The 22,131-nt window shown below is 52.0% G+C and overlaps 2 protein-coding genes across 8 annotated transcripts in view; one reads left to right on the plus strand and one right to left on the minus strand.

Moving 5' to 3' along the window:
* CFAP99 (cilia and flagella associated protein 99) overlaps positions 1 to 1,992 on the minus strand; it is a 31,120-nt gene extending 29,128 nt beyond the window's left edge. The window contains exon 1 of the mRNA XM_053577652.1: positions 1,838 to 1,992. The gene's annotated coding sequence lies outside the window, so the exon portion shown is untranslated. The remainder of the gene's footprint in view (positions 1 to 1,837) is intronic.
* Positions 1,993 to 2,305: 313 nt separating this feature from the next.
* ZFYVE28 (zinc finger FYVE-type containing 28) overlaps positions 2,306 to 22,131 on the plus strand; it is a 97,430-nt gene continuing 77,604 nt past the window's right edge. For 5 of the 7 annotated variants that reach the window (XM_053577986.1, XM_053577993.1, XM_053577990.1 and 2 more), the window contains exons 1-2: positions 2,306 to 2,706; positions 10,412 to 10,505. In XM_053577986.1, coding sequence (XP_053433961.1) covers positions 10,455 to 10,505 — 51 coding nt within the window. In that variant the 5' untranslated portion in view covers positions 2,306 to 2,706; positions 10,412 to 10,454. The remainder of the gene's footprint in view (positions 2,707 to 10,411; positions 10,506 to 22,131) is intronic. The other 2 variants (XM_053577988.1, XM_053577989.1) reach the window with 1 other exon arrangement.

The following is a 22,131-nucleotide window of genomic DNA, read 5'->3' on the forward strand; positions in this document are numbered from 1 at the left end:
CCTATAGTCCTAGCTACTTGGGAGTCTGAGGCAAGAGTATCACTTAAGCCCAAGAGTTTGAGGTTGCTGTGAGCTATGATGCCCCGACACTCTACTGAGGGCAACATAGTGGGACACTGTCTATAAAAAAAAAAAAAAGTGGTACCTGATGCCTGGGCTCAGGTGATGGCAGAAACACGGGGAACCATCCTGGATCATGAGGAAACGTGATAGGATGGTATCTAGGCAATCTGATTCCTGGTGATGTTGGGGCTGCCACACCAGCCAAGATTGCCTCCCCATTGACCTCTTTTATGTAAACACAAAAAATCCTGTTTGGGCCATGGATTGCTCATTACATGCATCTGAATCTAACCCTAACTGATATACCCACTTTCATGAGGTCAGCCTTTGACTGGACCGCAATTGCAAACCATGAAGCACAGGAAGGGAGCCTCTGAACAGCAACAGCCCCAGGCCTTGGAGTCGGCCAAGGACAAACCCCAAGAGAACATTCACTCACTGGACATGTCCATTAAGTCTCTACTTGGAGTTCCTGTGCTGAGGAAATGGTGGCTTTGGGAGGTTCAGGTTTTACAGGGGGCCAGAGAGTACAGTTTTAGAACTGTTAGTCATCCAAATAGCAAAAAAGCAGGTAAACAAACCTGGAGTTTCAGAGTTCAGGCTGTATACATAAGATTTGGAAAGGTTGGGGAGAAATTGTTGTTTATAAAAGCATGTGCCTGCAGGAGGTCACCCAGAGAGGGGTGCATGGAGTAGCCTCTAAGGACTGGGTTTGGGCTCCAGTGTAGGCATGTTAGGGAGCAGGGAAAGCACCCAGACAAGGAGGCTGACAAGGGGTGGCCTTGGGTGAGGAGGGGAAGTGAGGACAGTGTGTCACAGAGGGAGAGCAGCCAGCTGGTCACCTGCTGCTGACAGTTCAAGGAGATGAGGTGCTGAGCCCTGTTCTTTAGATTCAACAACGGCAAGAAAGGCTTTGATAAACAGCTTCGAAGGAGTGGTTAGGGGGACAACCTGATTGGCATAGGTTCAAGGAAGAATAGGTGGAAGGAACTGCAGATAAAGGGAAATTCTAGAGGGGGATCCTCTTCAGAGAACAGTGACTGGGTGGTCGCTAGATGGGAGCAGGGAAAATCAATCAGGCTAAAAATAAACACAGACTACCACCACTATGTGAGGGAACTCTCCCGATGACCTTAGACCCACACTGAGTTTAATGGCCTGGAGGGATCAGGGTGTCTTCAGAACAATCTGAGCACCCGGACCTTGAGCTGGTGAAGACAAGGAGCAGGGAAACTTCTTAATTCCATACCAAGGAAAACTTTACTTCCTTCTTCTGTCTTAAATGTGCATATTCCAGAACAGGCCAGAAAAGCGGTGCTATTGGTGTATCCGTCCCTGCTCTGGATCCACCCCGTACATCGAGGGCACATCAGCCTCTTTGTGCCTCAATTTCTTCAACTGTAAATGGGAATTTTAAGCGAGCCCACATATTTCTTTTTCTGCTTGGCACATAATAGGTACTCAGTCTGGTGAGCGTTTTTATAGACCCAAATTGGGGCACCGATAGGGAGAAATAGTGCGGGAGAAGATCTTTTTTATTAAATAAAAGTACTGCTTATTGTTGCGATTAAAAAAAAAAAAGAAAGAAAACAGCACCGTTAACTTGAATCAGGGAATAGAGAAGACCCAAAAGATGGTTAGCGAAAGCAAGATGAGAAGCAAGGAGATGAGAGGTCTCCCGCAGAGAAAGGAAAATCGTCGGTGAGGAGACGCTGACGAGCTGGCAACACGCCTCGCCCCTCGCCCTCCTCCCTTCCGGTCCCCCGCTCCGCACCTGTCTCTGTGGCCGGCACCTGCACCCCGTACCGTCCGCCAGCCCCGCGGGCGCAGCGGACCGCAGCACTGTCCTTTGCGCGTCCACGTACCCCGCAGTGATCCCGGCAACCGCAGCCAGTCCCGCTCTTTACTTCGGGTGCTCCCGGACCCTGGAAGCCGCCGGGGGAGGAGCTGAAGCGGGGGCGCCGGTTGGGCGTCGTCACCTAGCAACCGGGTGCACGCTCCGGCGCCGTCGGAGGGAAGACCACAACCCCCACAATGCACAGCGCCCGCGGCGCGTCTACGGCGCCGCCTTCCCCGGTGCCCGTCGGGACTTGTAGTCTCTCGGGCCCGCGGGCGCGTCGGGTCGCCCGGCCGGCAGGGAGCGCGCCTCCGGCAGGGCGCGGCGCGGCGCGGGCGCCGGGATTGGGCAGCCTCTCGAGTCGGCTCCGCCCGCGGGCCGGGGGCTCACGGAGCCTTCCGCGCATGTGCAACGCTTGCGGCCGTGACCGCGGAGGCGCGGGGTACCAGCGAGTGACGAGGAGCCGCGCGCCCTCGAGCTACGCCTGTGGGTCAGCCTGTGCGCCCGCGCGCCGCCCGCGGGTCTCAGTGTCCACCCCGGCGCCGGTGTGCCAAGCATCTCTGGGCGGCTCACCTGCCTGGCGTACCTACCGGTTGCCTGCTGGTGCTGTGGGCTCGGCTCGTACCCCGCCGCCCCGGGACCGCGCGGTGCCCCAGAGATCTCTGGTCCGCCTCTGCCTCCGCGTCCGCCCCGCGCCACAGCCGGGCCCGGGCGCAGCGCTGCAAAGGGAGGAGGCCGCCTGGAGCCCGACCGGGGCCGGCGCGGCGATGATGAACAGATTCCGAAAGTGGCTGTATAAACCCAAGGTGAGTTCCCTCCGCCCTGTGTTGGACGACCCTTGCATTGAGGACCCCTTGCCCGGAGGACTGACCTTCTCCCGGTGCCCCCTGCCGAGGCGGACGCCCTTTCTCTGTGCAAGAAGGGTCCTCTTTTGTGCCGCCCGAACACCCTTCCCTCCACTCCGCGTCTCGGACAGACCTTCATCGCCCTACGCCCGGGGCGGGTCTCACCCCGCCCCCCACGCCCCAACCCGGTTCAAGACTCACCCTCATGCTCTTACTCTTACTCTCGGGCGCAGTTCCCTTCCCCCGCTGCCCGCAGCCAGAACCAGCCCCTCTCCCCAGGTCCTGGTTGGTCCCCTCTCGCTCCTTGCACCCCCCCTTTACGACTCTGGGTCCTCCTCCCTGCACCAAGGCTGGCTCCTCATTCTCCTCTTGCCCTCTCCCCTCCCCGTTATCTTGGGCCAAGAGTGGATCTCCCAACCTCCCTCCGTGTTCTGAAACAGACCTTCTTCCCTATTCCCCAGGTTCTGGAGGGAACCCCCATTTCCGGACCTACTTCTCCTTCCCTGTGTCCGGAGAGGATCCTCTTGCCACGGCCCTGGCCCTTCTTTCCCAAACCTGGCTTGCTCTACACCTCTGCCCAGTTACCGTCCCCTGGAATCCGGGACAGGTCCTCTCCGGCCCGCGGGGTGGCCCTCCTGGGCCCGCAGCCTCTGCAGGGCTGGAGGTACGGCTCCCCACCCGTGCTGCCAGCCCTCTTAGCGCCGCGGGGTCGGGGTCCTATCTGCGCGCCCCGCGCTCGGCCGCTCCGCCAGTCGCACTGCGGGCGCGGCGTCCAGCAGCCCCCCGGGGCTCTAGTCCTCATCAGCGGAAGAAGGGACCGGTGCGCCGCGCAGGATCGGTGCGCGGCGGTGCTGCGGTCTGTGGTGCTGGGTCCTGGTGCTCAGTCCTGGGTGCACGCTGAGCGTCTTGGGGCTGCGCGCTGGGGGCTGGCGAAACCGGAGGGCCGGGGCACGGGTCTTGGAGGAGAGATGGGTGGGATGGGGCCACCGCGGCGACTAGGGGCTGGAGTCGGGAGGCCACCGCACTCCCGTAGCTCAGACATCCGAGGTCGCCGCGTTGCCAATTATCCTGGGAACTGTCCCTTTCTCTCTGCGCTGACCACTTTTCTCGTGCGGCGTCCCCAGCGTCCTCCTCCGCCCTGGTGAGCACTCGCGATGGGGAGTTCCCTAAGTCTGTTCTGCAGTCCGTTCGCGCATTTTCGGGAGGCAGAGGTCGCCTTGGGAGACCGGCGCCCAAAGCTTTGGGGGCAAGCTCGGGACCGAAGGGCTCGTGCTTCGTGGCCTTTGAGGTCGGGGTTTTCCCTTGGGGTTGGTGTGTGCTGGGTTGAGGGCGTACAGTGTATAGGACCGCCTGGCCCAGAGATCTCAGGCTCGCCTGGTGCCCAGTGGGTGCGCCCCGCTGCCCGCGCCCTGCCCGGTAGCGGCTACTTATCCAGGCTTCGTCTCCTGGCCTTACGCTTCCTCGCATTGGGTGTGGTTGGGGCCTCGCCTGCCTCGACTGCCTTTGGCCACCTTCCGCCTTCCCCTGCGGTCTCTCTCTTGGCTGCTGTCGCCGGGAGGGTGAAGGCCTTCACACTGGATGTCTATTTGTGCAGGGAGTGGCTTTTCGTTTGAGCGACTTTTCCCCACCAGTTAAGGAAAAACCAAGTCCACTGTGAAAAGATGATTTTAGGGGTGAGAAGCAGCATTATTATTATTATTATTATTATTTTCAGTAACAGATAGCAGAGGGCAGACAGGGGAATGTATCTTAGGTCAAATGGCATTCTGATGTCTCTGAAAGCACTTGTCATGGGCACCTGCGCCCTGGGGATGCCTTTTCCAGTTGGCTGTGGAAGGGTGGAAGGGGCTTGTTTCCAGAATCACTGTCCTTATATTGTCGGCTGGGAAGAAAAAGTAATTGCAGGCTGTTTCCTTAATAGCTGAATCATTTCAGGGTGGTCTTGCCTGTTTCAATTTAGGGTACAAGACTTTAAAAGCAGAAAATAAGGCTGACGTTGTGGCTCACAATCTGGGAGACTGAGATGGGAGGATTGCTTGCCGCCTAGAGTTCAAGAGGGGGCAGAGTAAGAATGATACCCCATCTCTACTAAAAATAAAAATATTAGCTGAGGGCGGCTCCTGTAGCTCAGTGAGTAGGACGCTGGCCCCGTATGCCGAGGGTGGCGGGTTCAAAACCAGCCCCGGCCAAACCACAACAGAAAAATAGCCGGGCGTTGTGGCGGGCGCCTGTAGTCCCAGCTGCTCGGGAGGCTGAGGCAAGAGAATCGTGTAAGCCCAGGAGCTGGAGGTTGCTGTGAGCTGTGTGACGCCACGGCACTCTACCCAAGGGCAGTACAGTGAGACTCTGTCTCTACAAAAAAAAAAAAAAAAAGTTAAATAAAAAAAATATATATTAGCTGAGTGTCATGGCAAGCAACTGTAGTCCCTGCTACTCAGGAGGTTGAGGACAGAATTAACCTGGGCAACAGAGTGCGACCCCATCTCAAAACAGAGTGGAAACTGATACTACCCTAAAAGTTGTGAAGCTAAATCCCTTGCTGGCAGACCAGCTGCTCTTCCAGGCAATCTCCAGGGGCTGGCAGGGCATGGAGAAAGTTGGTGAATTAAGAGCCGTGTGCTTTAGGAGAAGGGAGGGAATGTGGCTTCATCCAGACCTCTCCTTTTCTTTTTCTTTTCTTTTCTTTCTTTTTTTTTTGAGACAGAGTCTCACTGTGTCACCCTCTAGAGTGCTATGGTGTCATGGTTCACAGCAACCTCAAACTCTTGGGCTTAAGCGATTCTCTTGCCTCAGCCTTCCAAGTAGCTGGAACTGCAGGTGCCTGCCACAATGCCCAGCTATTTTTGTTGTTGTTGTTGTTGTCATTGTTGCTTAGCAGACTGGAGCAGGGTTTGAACCCGCCAGCCTCGGTATATGCGGCTGGCATCCTAACCACTGAACTACAGGCGCCAAGCTCTCTCCTTTTCTTCATGGTCATGTCTTGTCTTGCTGTCTGATGTTAGTGCCTGAGCCCTGAACTTGGGGCATGTCTTCATCTCATATCCGTTTCTGGCTGTGGGGTTTGATGGGAGCCAGTGCCCTGCAATCAGTCTGAACTTAGGCTGTTTCTAGTTTGAGATGTCTTTGGGGTTAAATATCTTGATTGAAAGATTAGAATATATCAACCAATAGCTTTTCGTTTTTTAAACCAAAGCTGAGATTTTTGCCTTGGATTATGAATTACATTTTAGGCTTTTGTTTCCTAATTTAGCGTATTTTGGCATAAGTTAGCACAAAGTCAGTTCTGAGAAGATTCCAGGCCTGGGAAGAGTTGAAGTGTTAAATGTTAGCTGTAGGAAAATGTGTCTTGAGGAGATCACTTTTCATTTTTGTATTTGGATAGATACACAATTCAAACTGCATTTCTAATTTAATCCCTGCTTTGTTGTTCTTGTTGTTTATTTTTTTAGACAGAGCCTTGCTCTGTTGCTATGCTTGAGTGCAGTAGCATCTTCATAGCTCACTGTAACCTCAAATGCCTGGGCTTAAGTGATCCTCCTATCTCAGCCTCCCAAGTATCTGGGACTACAGGTGTGTGCCACAACACCTGGCTAATTTTTGTATTTTTTGTAGTGATAGGGTCTGGCTGTGTTACCCAGGCTGGTCTCAAACTCCTGGCCCAAGGGGATTCTTCTGCTTTGGCTTTCCAAAGTACTGGAATTATCAGCATGAGGCATCCTGCCCACCCCCTGCTCTGGTTTAAAACTGAACACTGGGCTTCTTGTTTATTATGATGTACAGTGGAAATATTCTGAAATACAATTTTTATTCATTGTTCTAAAAAGCAATTGGAAATGCTTAAAAATATTCCTCTATGACACTTAAATTTTTGATATCTGAATCATTAACTATCTGAGTTAAAAATAACTAGTAAAGAATACAATAGTTTCACATTAAAATGACATTTGCAAATTATTATATTTTTATTCATTTTCTTTTTTTTTCTTATTTTTTTGTGGAGACAGAGTCTCACTTTATGGCCCTCGGTAGAGTGCCGTGGCCTCACACAGCTCACAGCAACCTCGAACTCCTGGGCTTAAGCGGTTCTCTTGCCTCAGCCTCCCGAGTAGCTGGGACTACAGGCGCCCGCCACAACGCCCGGCTATTTTTTGGTTGCAGTTTGGCCGGGGCCGGGTTTGAACCCGCCACCCTCAGTATATGGGGCCGGCGCCTTACTAACTGAGCCACAGGCGCCGCCCTTTATTCATTTTCTTTAAAGAAATCTTTTAAATACCACTGTGATTTTTCTTTATTTAAAGTGTTCAAGTCTTGCATTATCCGGACTTTGAACACTACGTGGAAAAGGTGGTGTGCAGGAAAACTTACTAGCCTGTCCTTCTTTATCAATGTTGGTAAAATGCTTTTTGCTTTTCTTTAGGATAAAGCCTTTCCAAGAAAGAGTTGATGTTTTAAATAGGTGAACAATTTTAGCAGAGTTGGTGTCTTTATTTGAGACAAAAGTATCAGAGCTTACGTTTCTTGTTTGCTGGAAGTTCCTATTGATGGTCCTGGCTGGAGATGGCTAGTCTTTAGGAGGGGATAAATCCTGGCAGGGGAGAAGGGGACTGGCTGGAATTTCTGCACCTGGCTGGAATTTCTTGGCCATCATCAAAGAGCATGTTAAGGATCATCCCAGAGAATTTCTCAGGCCATGCTGGCGGGGCAGAGGGGCTAGCTTCTGTGTGTGCTGGCCAGTCATTGTGCTCAGCATGCACCCTGACTACAGCCCTCTCATCTGCACCCCCAAACTGCTTCCTTTCCCCCTTCTTTGTAGGGGAACATTTTTACAAAGCTGCTCTTCTGAGTGATGATAATCTGGTAACTTTCTATAGCAGGCAAGCCTGGAACTGCCTGTGCTTTGGCTACTGAGTTAACCCAGCCTCAGTTGGCAGGGGGTCCAGATCTACAGCCAGGGGCCCTCTGGGTTTCTGGAGTCCCAGCCCACCTAGCATACCTGCTTGTTGGTGGCCAGTTCTCTGTGTCCTGACTACTTGGCTCACTGGGGGTGGTACCCTGGAAGTGCAGTGGCAGATGGAGCAGCTCCCAGGGCAGGGTGGCCAGCACAGGCCTGGGTTTGTACCTGCCCGCCCCTAATTTGCATAGATGAGGAGCAGCTCATTCCTCCTTTCAGGGCTCCCCAGTGGTGGCTGAGGTGAGGGGCAATGACACAGATGACTGAGACCTCCAGAAATACAGCTCTGCTGCTGGCTAACCTGAGGCTTGGGGCTCTGAGGGAGGAGTCTTGGTGGCGTCAGGTGAAACCCATGGTCTTCTCCTACTTGGGTCTCCCGTGCCCTGGGGTCTGGACATGAGTGTGACCTGTGTGCCTCGATTTTGCTGCTCTGCCACCCCCATTTTGTGTCAGTGCTCCATCTGGGCAGACACTGTTCTGTGTTTGGGGTTTGAGTGTTAGCTTCCATCCAGGCTGCTAATGAATTAGTTCTTTTCTGCCCATAAACTTTAAGTGCCTGGCTGCAGCTGCAGCTTTTCTCTCTGAGGTGAGTTGCACAGGTGGGGGGGGGCCAGGGCTGGCCTTCCTCTCCTGGTGTGCCTGGCGCGAGTGGGCTGCGAGGTCCTGGGAGGGTTGCTTGGCAGCCCTGCAAACCCCTCTCTGTCACCCAAAGGTCCCCTGAGTTCAGAAGGCTCTGGGGCTCCTCCCTCCTTGGAGTATCTTTGTTCCCTTCTTTTAGATCACCCACCTCAGGCAGAGGTCAGCTTGGCTGTGGGGCTGACGACCTCTTAAGGTGGCTTTGTAGAATCCATGCCCCATCTCACAGGAGGTGCCTGTCAGCAGGCCTTTCCTACCTTACTTCTTGGGCCTCGCTGAGTCGTTTGCCTGTTGTGGGAGCTGAATGGAGGAGCTGAGCTGCAGACAGAGGCAGCATCCGCCTCTGTGTGGTTATGGGAGCTGCCGCTTGCTGGAAGTGTGTAGCTGGGCATCTGGTAACAGGACAGTCAGGTAGGAGTCGGAAGCTCTGCATAATTGATGTTTGGACCCATTGGGTGGGTCGCATGGGGGGGGGGGAACCTTTGGGGTAATCTCATTTGACCTTAAGTGGAGAGATGGTTAATTTCAGCAGTTTTAGTGAAACTGGTACCAGCCAGCTAGAATTCCCAGAATGCCAGATGTGCTTGCTATGAATGTGGGAAAGTGTGAGTCTAAGAGCTGGTGTGGTTTTGTTTTGTTGACAGCATTGTGTAGCTGTAGTTCTGAAAGTCTGTGTTTGGACCCGTGCAAAGGTGAATAATGGTTAGCTGATTTCAAGAAAAGTAAATGCCTAGAAGGCTATGGGTTTTAATATTTCTCCCATTTTTTATTTTAATTGCCTTAAGTTTTTGTTGCGTGCCATGGCTGGGAACCTCTTACAGGGTAGCAGGGGCTTCTGCTACAATGCCTGGGTGGGAATCCTCCCAGCCTCTGCCTCGGTTTCCTTAGCTGTCAGGTGGGGATGATGGTGCCTGCCTTGTGGAGTTGTTAAGGGCATCTGAGGAGACTACCTCTGCCAAAAGCTCATAGTAATAGCTCCACAAATGACTGAACTCACAAGTAGGTAGGAGGATGTGGGCTTATTACAGTACCAATGTTTATTTAGGGTTTAATGTTGGTATTTTGTGGGTTCCCAGAGGCTGTCATGGCTTCCAGTTGCTTCTGCCAGGTCATTCTGTGAGTGGAAGGGTCTCAGCAGGTGCCTGCTGCCCCGGCAGCTTCTGTTTCTGGTTGGGTACCAGATGCTTCCTTACTAGGAAAAGACCTTGACTCAGGACACAAGTAACAATAATGATGAATGGTACCAATGCTGCAGCCATCTCCAGCACCCTCCTGGAGATACTGCTGGGTACTGTCTGTAGCCTGTTGTTGGCAGAGCTGGAGTGGGCAGCAGTGGGATCTACCTGGCCCACAGACCTCTCCAACATCCTCCCATGGCCTGTGTCCTGTTTATTACAGGTCAGACTCCAGGACCATGTAATGGCTGGGGCTGGGTGGGGGGGATTTGCTGGCATGAATGACAGTGTGGGATCTCAGGATTCCCCTTTTCTATCTTGCTGCCCCCACTGAGAAGCGGCTGAGTTCAGAAGGCCCTGGGGTTCCTCCCTCCCTGATCCTGAGTGGGAATAAATTTCTGTTTTAAGGCCCTGAGGGTGGTGGGGTTGTTAATGAACTATCCTAATGCACCCTGTTTTACAAATCAGGTCATGGAGAGGACAAATGAATTTGCCTGGAGTCTTCACAGCCAGGAGGAGGCAAACCTGGGATTTGAACTCAGGTCCATTGGGTCCCAGAGCCAGAATCTATATGGGACGGGCAGTCTCATTTTCTGTAGTTAGGAACTGTACGTATCATCAGTTTGTACGAGTCCCATTTGGTGAAACAATTACTTTTGTACTCTTTACAGTTGGATCACAAGAAAACTTTAGATATTGATGGGCAATTCAAGTGTTTGAAGGAGGAAGACAACAATGAATGTATTTTTTTTTTACTGGTCTGAATAGATTAAACAGAAGTAGAATAGAACATTTGATATTATGGTAATTTATGTAGAGTAGTTTGGTAAGATGACTGGAGTGATTTTTTTCCCCTTCTTACAGTATTTTGAAGCTGTTCCGTTTCTCATTGTTTTCCTGCCAGATGGAGGCAGGAAGTGGAGGGCACTTCATGTGGGGTTCCTGTCATGGCGAGGAGGGGAGCGCTGCATGCCTGGCCCTGTCAGTCTCTGCTCAGGGTAAGGCTTTGGTCCCCAGAGTTCCCTACTTTCCCGGCCAGAGCAGGTGGCGTTTCACACTGGCCTCTCAGGGATACTGGGCTACTAACATGCCCCACTTAGGACCATGTCCTTAGTCTTTTTCTTTGGATTTCAGTTTTTGAGAATGTTTCCAATTATTTTTAGGGACACTGATTATAAAAGATGCCTAAAAGCAGAATCAACTACTTAAATGTTGGATACATTTAAGAATTGTATACCTATGTTCATGGCAGCTCTATTCATTGTAGCCCCAAGAAGGAGACAACCCAAATGGCCATGGAAAGATAAGCAAAGTGCAGTCAGTCCATACAATGGAGTATTACTCAGCCTTAAAAAGGAAGGACAGTCTGATCATGCTACAACAGGGAGGAATCTTGGAAACGTGCTCTGTGAAAGAAACCAGTCACTAAAGGCCACATCTTGTATGATTCCATTTATATAAAATGTCCAGAACACGCAAATCCATTGAGATGGAAGGCAGGCTGGTAGTTGCCAGAGGCTAGGGGTGAGGATGAGGATTACTCAACCCTACGTGGTTCTCAGCCTTCCTAATGTGTGGCCCTTTAATACAGTTCCTGTGGGTCACGACCCACAGATTGAGGACCGCTGCGCTACAGAGAGGTGAATGTAGCAAATATGAATGAATCACACACTTTAAAATGGGTGTTTGCATGTTATGAAGATGTCACCCCAATTAGAAAAATAGAAATTGGGTGGCTCGCGTAGCTTAGTGGGTAGGGCCCCGGCCACATACACCAAAGCTGGCGGGTTCAAACCAGGCCCAGGCCAGCTAAAACATCAATGACAACTGCAACAACAACAAAAAATAGCCTGGTGTTGTGGCAGGCGCCTGTTGTCCCAGCTACTTGGGAGCCTGAGGCAAGAGAATCACTCAAGCCCAGGAGTTGGAGGTTGCTGTGAGCTGTATGACGCCACGGCATCTCCCGAGGGCGATAAAGTGAGGTTCTGTCTCTACAAAAAAAAAAAAAAGGAAAGAAAGAAACCACCCAGGGCTGAAAGCTATAGCCCATCACCGCCTCCGCACCAGACGGATTCCATGGCTCTTCGCTGGGCGGGGTCTGTCCGCTGGGCGGGGCGAGGTTAGCCGACCCTGGGCCTGGCGGCCCACACTGCGAAGCGCGGTCTGTTGGGCAGCTCTCGCCATCCCTTTTGCGTCCCTAACCCTCCCGCTGAGTCGAGACTTTATGGAAGCTGGCAGGGCCGCCGAACAGAGCTGCTTGTGGCCCAGCTCTGAAGTCGACTGCGCCGGGTCACCGCCCTGTCCATACGGCCAGCCCCCTCCAGGAGAGGGGCAGTCAAATTCGCTTATCCTATGGGAGTAGCATGTACTGGGGCTTCGGGAAAATGCTGTAGCCGGTGGCTGGGAAGGCTGTCCACCCCCTCTCCCCCTAAGCATGGTAGGCGAGGGGTGCGTGTCGGTCCAGCGCTGGGTGAGCGTGGACCTCCAGCTGGGGGCGGGAGAGTCAGACGGGAAGCTGACCACTGCACCCCAGGTTGGTGCTAAGGGGTGCCTGGCAGAATGAAACTCAGACTGTCTGGAGGAGCCCTCCTGCTGCACCTTAAGTGGAGTTTATAGCGGTGTTACAAAACACATGAGAAAGTGGTTTTCTCCAAGCAAAGATAGCAAACCACAGGAAAATGGGAACCAAAGTGCCAGAGCAACTCTAAAGTGCATGAGCTTAAACCAATCCATGAGACAGGAGGATAGAAACCACAAGAACTCCAGACCCTTTTTAAACAAGAGACGAATGGAACTTCCAGAAGTGAAAAAGATAGTCACAGAATTAAAAAACAAAACAAAGTGACAAAGTGGGTCAGCCGGTAATCCCAGCACTCTGGGAGGCGAAGGTGGGAGGATGCTTTCAGCTCAGGATTTCAATACCAGCCTGAGCAAGATCAAGACCCTGTGTCTATTAAACATAGAAAAATTAGGCCGGCATTGTGGTGGGTGCCTGTAGTCCCAACTACTTGGGAGGCTGAGGCAGGAGGATTGCTTGAGCCTGGGAGTTTGAGGTTGCTGTGAGCTATGATGCCACAGTACTTAGCCTGGGCAACAGACTGAGACTCTGTCTCCAACTAACAAACAAACAAATACCCAAAGCTACCCCAGTGAATGGGTTAAACACCTGAAGGGGGAATCACTGATCTGGAAGTGGGAGTTGAGAGCTGGCATGCAGCACAGGGAGATAAAGGGGAATCAGGAGAGGTTCTGATCACAAAAGGTGGATGAAAAGGCTCAAGGGGCATCTCATGAAACTTGAAGGGATAATGGTACAGCTGGAAGCGTCAGCGTGAAACTGCAGGACACACGTCTTAAGGGCCTAAGAGAAAGACTACTACATGGGGACAGCTGGACTGGCCGAAGATTCGGGACAGATGACTGTGGAGCAGACTCAAATCAGAGTTCTGCTAAGCTGTCATCAGCAGAGGAGGGCAAAATGGAAGACAGTTTTAGATTAAGACAAAAAAGTAACCACCCCCAAATCCTTGCTGAAGAAGTACTGGGAACTCTACTCCAAAAGGAAAAAATTAAAGTCAGAGGAAGGAGTGGGCGGGAAGAAGCAATAGTGGGCAGAGTAGTCAGGGAGTGTGTGGGCAGAGTGCTGGCAGTCAGTGCAGTTACTCCACTGCAAGAATGTCTGCAAAGACAGGTGAGTGAAATGGTAGGCAGTAACACCTGGAGGTACTACCGAAGGACTCAGGGTTGTTTCTGAGCTCTTTGATGGTTGCAAGGGCCACATGAGGCGGTGTGATTATATTTGTTCTCGTTTTGTTTTTTTACTTCAAAATAAGATATGTGCAGTGTGCATAGGAATTTGTTCATAGTCTGAGGGACAGTGAACTGGCCCCCTGTTTAAAAAGTTTGAGGATCCCTGGTAAGGCTTGAAAGGGTGGCCGACTTCAACCCTGAGCTAATAAGCGTGTGAATCCGCATGGGGTAGACACGAGGGCAGCAGCCACAGAATGAAGAACTTCCACAGCAAGACAGGGAGAAGAAACAATAAAGAAGGTGTGATCAGGTGGACTGAAGTAGAGGGCAGGGAGGGGTCAGAGCGGGAGTAAAAAGTGAAAAAATGCAGCTGCAGAAGTGACCATGTGTGCTGGCGGTGACACTAAGCGCTAGTGGAGCAGGCCCAGCTGGTCAGACAGGGCCTCTGGGAGTGAGTTCAGAGACCCAGCCATGTGCTGGGGGAGAGGTGTCTGTAAAATGGGGTTTGCAGGATGCTTGAAAGTGAAAGGACAGGGAAAGATGCTGTGCAGAGGTTAGGTGAGTCAGCTGCCGCATCCAAGGGTGCCAGACAGCACCACGTGGGCTTCCCCTCCTCAAAGGTGCTTCTTGATGCAGTCACTGGTCCCAGGAAACAGGTCTTGAGAAGGGGCTTGTCTGTTGGGCAGCCTCAGGAAGTGGAAAGGCAGTGAGATGGCCAAGCCACCCGCATGCTGGTGGCTCCCTGGCCTCTGCTATCTGTCTTCCTCCTGCCCCCATCATAGTGGGATGAAGTCTCTGGTAGGCCTTCCCAGTGGGCATTTTCAAACTATGTTGAAAGAACCAAGGGCGAGTGTTGTGGCCAGCCCTAGCGGTCAGCACTATCTAGTTCCCTCCCACGCCCTCCCAGTCAGTAGGTCTCAGGGACAGTGGGCACTGGGACTGGGCTTCTGGGCACCAGCCACTCCCTCTAGCCAAGACCTATGGGGCTTCCCTGGCCTGTGGCTCTTAGGACCTGACTCAGTCCCACCATAATTAAGGCTATGTGGCTGGGGGGCCCTGCCAGGGGCTCCTCGGAGCTCACACCCCATCCTGCTTGGCCTCACCCAGGGTCACCAATGGCTCATGGAGACCTCAAGCTAGGACCTGGTTCCCCTGTCCATTGACCATCAGTGGTTGGTGTGTGGCCTCCTGCAGGTGTTTGAACTCCCAGGATGGCCATTGGTCCTTTCACAGTGTGGGGCCTTTTGTGGCTGGTTTCTTTCACTTTCCAGTTTCATCCCTGTTGTAGCAGGTGCCAGATTTCATTTTTATGTCTGAATAATATTCCCTTGTGTGGGTAGACCACCTTTTGTTTATCCATTCTTTGGTTGATGGACATTTGGGTGGCTTTTACTTTTTGACTATTGTGAGTACTGCTGCCAGGAACGTTTGTGTGCCAGCCTTCTTGTGGGCATTTGTTTTCATCCTCCTGGGGACATACCCTGGAGTGGAATTGCTGTGTTATGTGGTGACTCCACATGTACTGTTTTGAGGAACTGTAGCTGTTTTCCCCATTGTAGTTCTTGACAAAGGGAGAAGGGCAGGGTGTGTGTGTGCAGTGTGGTGCCCGAGAGGACTCTGTGGCCACCTGGCCATCTGCTGTGGCTTTGGGCCGCCCAGCTCTGGTAAGTGGGGTGTTCTGATAGGACCCCCCACTTCTCTTGTGCTTGAAAACCAAGATAGACTGCTTGAGATTGTAGATCTGGGGAGGTCTCCCAAGGCAGGGCTGTATCCTCCCTGACCCCCACTGCAACAGCATTTGGAGATAGGGTAATTAAGGTTAAATGAGGTCACAAGGGCACACCCCGATTTGGATTAGTGCCCTTACAAGATGCCACAGTGCCTGCTTTCTCTCTGCCACGAGAAGCCCTTGCCGGGGAGCTGAATTAGCCGGCACCGTGACCTTGGCCTTGCAGCCTCCAGACTGTGAGAAGATACATTTCTTCTGTTAGAGCAGCCCACATTGACTGATGTGGAGTGATGTTGTTAGGTGATTTTGCCCCACTGTGAAGGGCATGGGCTCATTTGGTCAGATCATGGCAGTTCCAGCCCTGTGGGTGTTTGTCGCCTCTGTGGGACAGCCTGGCCTTTCTCCATATGCATCCCATCCTTCAGCAGCCTGGACTGGGCCTCTTCCTGCTGTGGTGCACGTGGACCAGAAGGGATCTGGTGTATGGCCAAGAGTTACTTGGAGAAATACTAGGTGCATCCTCTGGGGTCTAAGCAAGTCACAGTCCAGTCCCAATCCAAGAAGAGGAAGAGACTCCACTCTGGGTGGGAGAAGGGGCAGGAACGCACCTGGTGGGAGGGTTGATGGTCTATCTTCCAGTTCCTGTACGCAGGTCTCGCCCCCATTCCCCCCTCCCTTGCAGGGTGGCACCCTCCCTCCTGTGAGGGTCTCCCCTGTCTCTCAGATGAATCCTGTAGAGATGAAAACCTACTGAGACTGTCTGTACAGCACCAGCTGCGTACAAGCCACCCTCAACTGGAGGTTTCTTGGGCTGTGATGCTGCAACTTCAGGAGCCTCCTACCAGCAGAAATCCTTGGGAACACCCTCTTATGTGTAGTCACAGTTCACTGCAACCTCAGAGTCCTGGGCTCCAGTGATCCTCCCACTTTGGCCTCCCAGAGTGCTGGGGCTATAGTTGTGAGCCACCCGCCTGGCCTCTACCACTGGCTTTAGGCAGATTCCTCTCAGGTCAGCACTGACCTCTACTGGTCGTCCCATGGTCCATGTGGTCCCATTACTTTTCTCCCCTTTGGCTTCTGTCCTGTGTCCTCCCATCTCCACGTGTTGTTGCCCCTGAGCCCTGCACTGGCCTTCCCCATCCATACTCCCATGTAGGTCAGAAGTCCATCAGTCAGCAGCTCTAAATCCTTCTGCCCTTTGTCTCCCAACCTTGCATTTTCAGCCCTGACCTCTGCCCTGGTGTTGGACCCGTTAGGATAGATGCCCACATCTCGCTCATCCCGCCTCTCACCCCCATTCATGCAGGTGCCCAGCCCCTGCACCTGGACTCAGCCTGCATTCCCCCTGTCCTCACTGTACAGCCTCAGCCTCAGCATACCCTGTGGGCACATCCTCCAAAATGTTCCCAGGACACGCCCATGTTCACAACAGTGTTTTTCCCACAGCCAAAGGGTGGAAACAACCCGGTGTCTTTCAGTGGATGTGTGGATAAACAAAATAATGTGATCTTTATGTACAATGGAATATTGAGCGCATATTCTTTTTATTTTCCTATTATTTCCAAAAATGTCTGATAGTTACAACCCAAGAATAGGGGGAAGGGGGAGAGAGAAGGGAGGGAGGGGGGAGGTGGGCAGAGGGAGGGAGATTGGTGGGATTACACCTGCGGTGCATCTTACAAGGGTATATGGCTAAATCTTCGACTTCAGGAGATTCTGACACCTGCTGGAACAGGAATAAACCTTAGGCCATGATGCTCAGTGAAATGGGCCGGTTGCAGAAGGACCAGTCCTGTGTGATGCCACTCATGTGAGGGCCCTGGTGCAGGCAGGTCCCTAGAAGAATGGGTGCTCGGGTTGGGGAGCTAGTGTTTCATGGGGACAGAGCTTCTTACTGGGAGGATAAAGATGTTCGGGAGGTGGGTGGTAGCAGTGTGTACAACGTGAATGTATGTAACGCTGCTGAACTGTGCACTTAAAAATGGGCAAAATGGTGGATTTTATGTTATGTGGATTTTTTTTTTTGGAATTTTCAATCATAAATCTAAAACGTTTCCAGGTGAGGAGCACTTAGATGTCTCTCCCGTCCCAGTCACAGCAGCAGCTTGAGCACCACATGTGGAACAGCCACTTTCTAGGTGGTCAAATACATTTGTCTTTAGCAGCAGAAGGCAAATACTCTGTGTCCAGAAAAGAGGAGTGAATGGGAAGCCTCTCTGGCTGGCAGTGTGGGTGCTGCAGGGCTCCTGGGCTCCAAGATGGGCAGGGGTTGGCTGCCTCAATCAGTGAGATAGGTGGCTGGGAGGACACAGCCCATCATCCTCTAGGGCAGGCGTCCTCAAACTGCAGCCCGCGGGCCACATGAAGCGGTGTGAATTGTATTTGTTCCTGTTTTGTTTTTTACTTCAAAATAAGAGATGTGCAGTGTGCATAGGAATTTGTTCTTAGTTTGTTTTTTTTTTAAACTATAGTCCGGCCCTCCAACGGTCTGAGGGACAGTGAATTGGCCCCCTGTCTAAAAAGTTTGAGGACGCCTGCTCTAGGGGGCAGCTTTGTAAATTCTCATCCTTTCCCTCTAGGAGAAGAAGACACTATTTGCCTGGATCTGGAAAGGGATGTAGATTTTTACCTTTCTTATAACTCCAGGATCAATTCTCTGTGGGCACATTTAGCTGTGTCTTTGTAAATTCCTTATAGCTGAGGAGTGTGACAGGAGTCCCCTAGACACACGGGGCTAACCTAAGCCTCTCAAGTGATGCCAGTTTAAATACTGGGTATGTGGGGCTGGGGGTAGGAGCTGGACAACGGAAGTAAGAGGACATAACGTTTCCTTTGATAACTTTGAGTCGTGAAGAATTAAGTGATGAGAAGAAAGGATATAAGCAATTCATTGTGAGTTGGAAAATTTAGTTGTATTTACATAATTTTAGAAGATTATTTAGTAATTTTCAGTAGGATGCACAAGGAGTGTCCTACTAATGACCCTGGACTTTTTGGCACTCACTGTAAAGGATAAATCTGTCCTGACCTGCTTATAAATACTGGCTCTTTCCCTGATTACGCCTGAGGTGACTGGAGGGGGGAGAGGAACTATGTGACATTGATGTATTTTTTCAGAGAGTCCTGCCTATTTTATACTTTTGGGTACATTTTTTTATTTTTGGTTTTTGGCCGGGGCTAGGTTTGAACCCGCCACCTCCGGCATATGGGACCCGCGCCCTACTCCTTGAGCCACAGGCGCCGCCCACTTTTGGGTACATTTTTAATTGTCATTTTTGTTTCTAACATAGAGTATACCTAGGCATTGGGCTTTCCAGTTGGATGGAAAGTGATTACTTGGTACAACTTGTTCAGGAAAGCAGCTCTGGGTCACAGAATATGAGGGGTAACTTCTCCCTGTGGTGTCCCAGCACAAGGAGCTGCTGTTTTTCCCCAGGGCATTTTTTAAAATTAAGTGGAACTCAAATAACATAAAATAAACCATCTTAAAGTGAATAATTCAGGAGCATATGGCCCATTCTCAGTATTGGGCAATCATCACCTCCGTCCAGTTCCAAACCCTTCTCAGCCCCTCACAAGGAGACCTTGGCATTAGTGGCATTAGGCCACTCCTGCTCTCCTCCCCAAGACCCCCGCACTCCCACCTGCTGGGGAGCTGCGATCGCAAGTACACAAGGATCAACATCAAATGGTTTAAAATCCAAAGTGCAGGGAGGTGAGCAGCCTCAGGGCAAGCAAGTGGTGGGGCTGAGAGCTGGGGCCTGCCTGCCCCTGACCCCACAGCCCCAAAGGTCATGTGCTAGCTACATAGCCTTGACCAGTGGGACAGCCTCTTTGTGCCTCAGTTTCTGTACATCAGATGAAGCTGGTGGGGCATGAGGCAAGATGCCAGCAGAGCATGGAGGATGGAACTCCTGCAGGCAGGTGCCCAGGGAACTCAGGTGCCCCTCTGAGAGTGTGGGGTGTTGAGATCAGAAAACAACCTCAGCACTGAACACAAACGTACTATCCTTTAGTAATTACTAAAATCTGGGTAAATTTGAGAATCCCGATTGCTGTGGGAGGACTTTTGCTTCTACTGAGACATGGATGAATCCCACCCTGACATGGAGGAAATGCCCAGGGCCCAGAGAGCTGGGGTCACAGGGTGAGTCTAAAAAGCCCCTCAAGATTCCATGTCCTAGCATCCTAGTCTTTGTGGAGTTCCCTCCTGAGCCTGTGCCACGTTCTGTCTCACATGCAGCCTTTCAGGTGGGCCGGGTCTGGTCACGAGTCCTTAGAAGCAGGACCATCCTCTGGCTGGTGGCAGAAGACAGAGCTGAATTAGGGGGGCCACAACCTGGCGCTTGGTTGGGGGACACAGCTGAGGGGTGGGTGGCCTCAGGATCGCAGAGCAGCTCAGGGCAAAGGAAGGAGGGGGCCTCAGATGTGTACCCACAAGGAACTGGATTCTGCAGCTACCTGAGCACATGCAGGGGCCATTTCTCCCCTCGACCACCCCAGGCTGATCCCTGATCCCGGTCCCGTGAGACCCTGAGCTATTTCTCCCCATGACCACCCCAGGCTGATCCCTGATCCCAGTCCCGTGAGACCCTGAGCCATTTCTCCCTATGACCACCCCAGGCTGATCCCTGATCCCAGTCCCATGAGACCCCGAACAGAGAACCCAGCCACGCATGCCACACTTCTGACCCACAGAACCACACGTTGACCAACAGGTGTTTTCTCAAGCTACTGGGTTGGGGTAAATTGTTAGCACAGAAAATGGATATGCAGTGTGACAGGTGAGCTGAATTCCTGGGGGACAAGCCCCAGGAAGAGCCAGGGCTTGTGCACAACTGACCTTGGCAAAGCGTGGGTGATAGGGTGGCTGCTTGTGGGAAGAAGGAAATGAGAAACCCCCTCTTGGCAACAGGATAGAATTCCTGGGAATTCTGTAACACCCAGGTCCAGGCCAGGTGTTACCTGAAGCTCCCTCCTGTGGGCCTTGGGTCCCCTGGGACAGACTGGGGCTGAACATGAAGGATGAGTTTCCTGCCTTAAATCCCCATAACAGAGAAGCGACAAACTCATAGAGGCAGAGAAGAATGGAGGGTGCCAGGAGCTGGGGAGATGCGAGCTGCGGTTTGGGAGGATGACAAGGTTCCAGAGATGGGTAGAAGTGAGGTTGGTGTGAATGTGCTTCGTGTCCTTTAACTGGACACTTAAAGATGGTTAAAGAGAACGGCATTTTACCACCGTTAAAAAAAGGGAATTGACCTAAATGATACTGACCTAAAATAGCAGGCTTGTATTCAGGGTTTGTAACATACGTGGACATCACATCAGTGTATGACTCACACCACGTGTGGAGACGTCTGTCACATGAATGTGGGCAATGAGAGCTCAAGGAGGGCTGTGGACCCCCGACCAGCCACCAGGACACAAGAATGAGTGGCTGGAGCTGGCAGCAGGGTTGAGACGGGCTTGCAGAAATGTGCTCCATCTGGAAGTCCCTCTCATGGGTCACTCTCAGGGAAGGCCTTGCGGCCATGGGCATCTTACTCACTGCCCCTGGGGTCAGAAAGCCCAGCAGGAGGATCCCTTCTGGATGTGATTTGGGGAGTCCTGGGGCCATAGCAGGGTTCATGCTGCCTGGCCAGCGACAGACCTTGTTTTCTTATAAAAATAAAAACAATGATTTTCTGATTGTTATAGTGATATCTTTTTTTGTTGTTGTTGAGACAGAGTCTCACTATGTTTTCCTTGGTAGAGTGCTGTGGTGTCACAGCTCACAGCAACCTCAAACTCTTGGGCTTAACCAATTCTCTTGCATCAGGTTCCCAGTAGGTGGGATTATAGGCGTCCGCGACAACGTTCAGCTGTTTTTTGTTACAGTTGTCATTGTTGTTTAGCTGGTCCGGGCGGGGTTCAAACCCACCAGCCTTGGCATATATGGCTGGTGCCATAACTACTGTACTATGGTGCCAAGCCTAAGCAATTCTCTTGCCTCAGCCTCCCAAGTAGCTGGAACTACAGGCGCCCAACACAATACTTGGCTATTTTTTTGTTGTAGTTGTCATTGTTTAGCTGGCCCAGGCTGGGTTCGAACCCGCCAGCCTCGGTGCATGTGGCCAGCGCCGTAATGACTGTGCTACAGGCACTGAGCCTGTTATAGTGATATCTAAAAAGTAGTACATGCTCATTGTTAACTCAAACTTCAGACAGCCAGAGGGGAAATGTGCTCAGAATAAAACAATGTTGATATTTTGGCATGATTTTTCCAGATCTTTCTTGTTACATATTCCTACTGATGTATAATTTGTAGAAGTGGAGTCTTCTGGGGATATTTCTGAACCCAGTCTTGGCCAGGTCATCTCCCTGCCTCCTGGCCATGGCCTGGGGCAGTTTGTCTCCAGTCTGTCCCTCTAGTGTGGCATGAAGGTGTCTGCGGAAGCTGCTGGCCTTGAGTTGGGCCCTTGGAGATCATCGGACCCCAGTGGACCGAGCTCCCAGGTGGTGAGTGCTGAGGCTGAGGGCACAGGCAGGCTGGTGTGAGACAGGGTGGGCCCTGGTACTCCAGACTCCTGGAGGTCACTATCCCTGGTGGGCTGACCTGAGTGGCTATCGGGGCCATAGAGAAATGGGCTGGTTCCATGAACAGGTGCTATGCTTTGAGGGAAGGACAGGACCTAGGGGTCTCTAACGGAGAGACCTCCCTCAGCCTCCCTCCTTGGCCTCCTGGGTCCTTCACCTACAGAAGGGAGAAGGGCAGAGCTGGAAACCAGAACCCCTGTGGAGCACACCCTCAGGTGCATTGGCGACTCCCCTCCAGCAGGCTGGGCTCTTCCTCACGCTAGGGCCTGCTTTTAAAAGGAGGCAGGTGGGCGGTGCCTGTGGCTCAGTGGGTAAGGCACTGGCTCCATATACGGAGGGTGGTGGGTTCAAACCCACCCCAGCCAAACTGCAACAAAACAGTAGCTGGGCGCCTGTAGTCCCAGCTACTTGGGAGGCTGAGGCAAGAGAATAGCCTAAGCCCAGGGGTTGAAGGTTGCTGTGAGCTGTGTGACACCACGGCACTCCGCTGAGAGTGAAAAAGTGAGATTCTGTCTCTAACACAAAATAAATAAATGGAGGCAGGTGCCTATGATCCGAGCACTCTGGGA

This window comes from Nycticebus coucang, chromosome 23 (assembly GCF_027406575.1).
Source record: "Nycticebus coucang isolate mNycCou1 chromosome 23, mNycCou1.pri, whole genome shotgun sequence".
Lineage (NCBI taxonomy): Eukaryota > Metazoa > Chordata > Mammalia > Primates > Lorisidae > Nycticebus > Nycticebus coucang.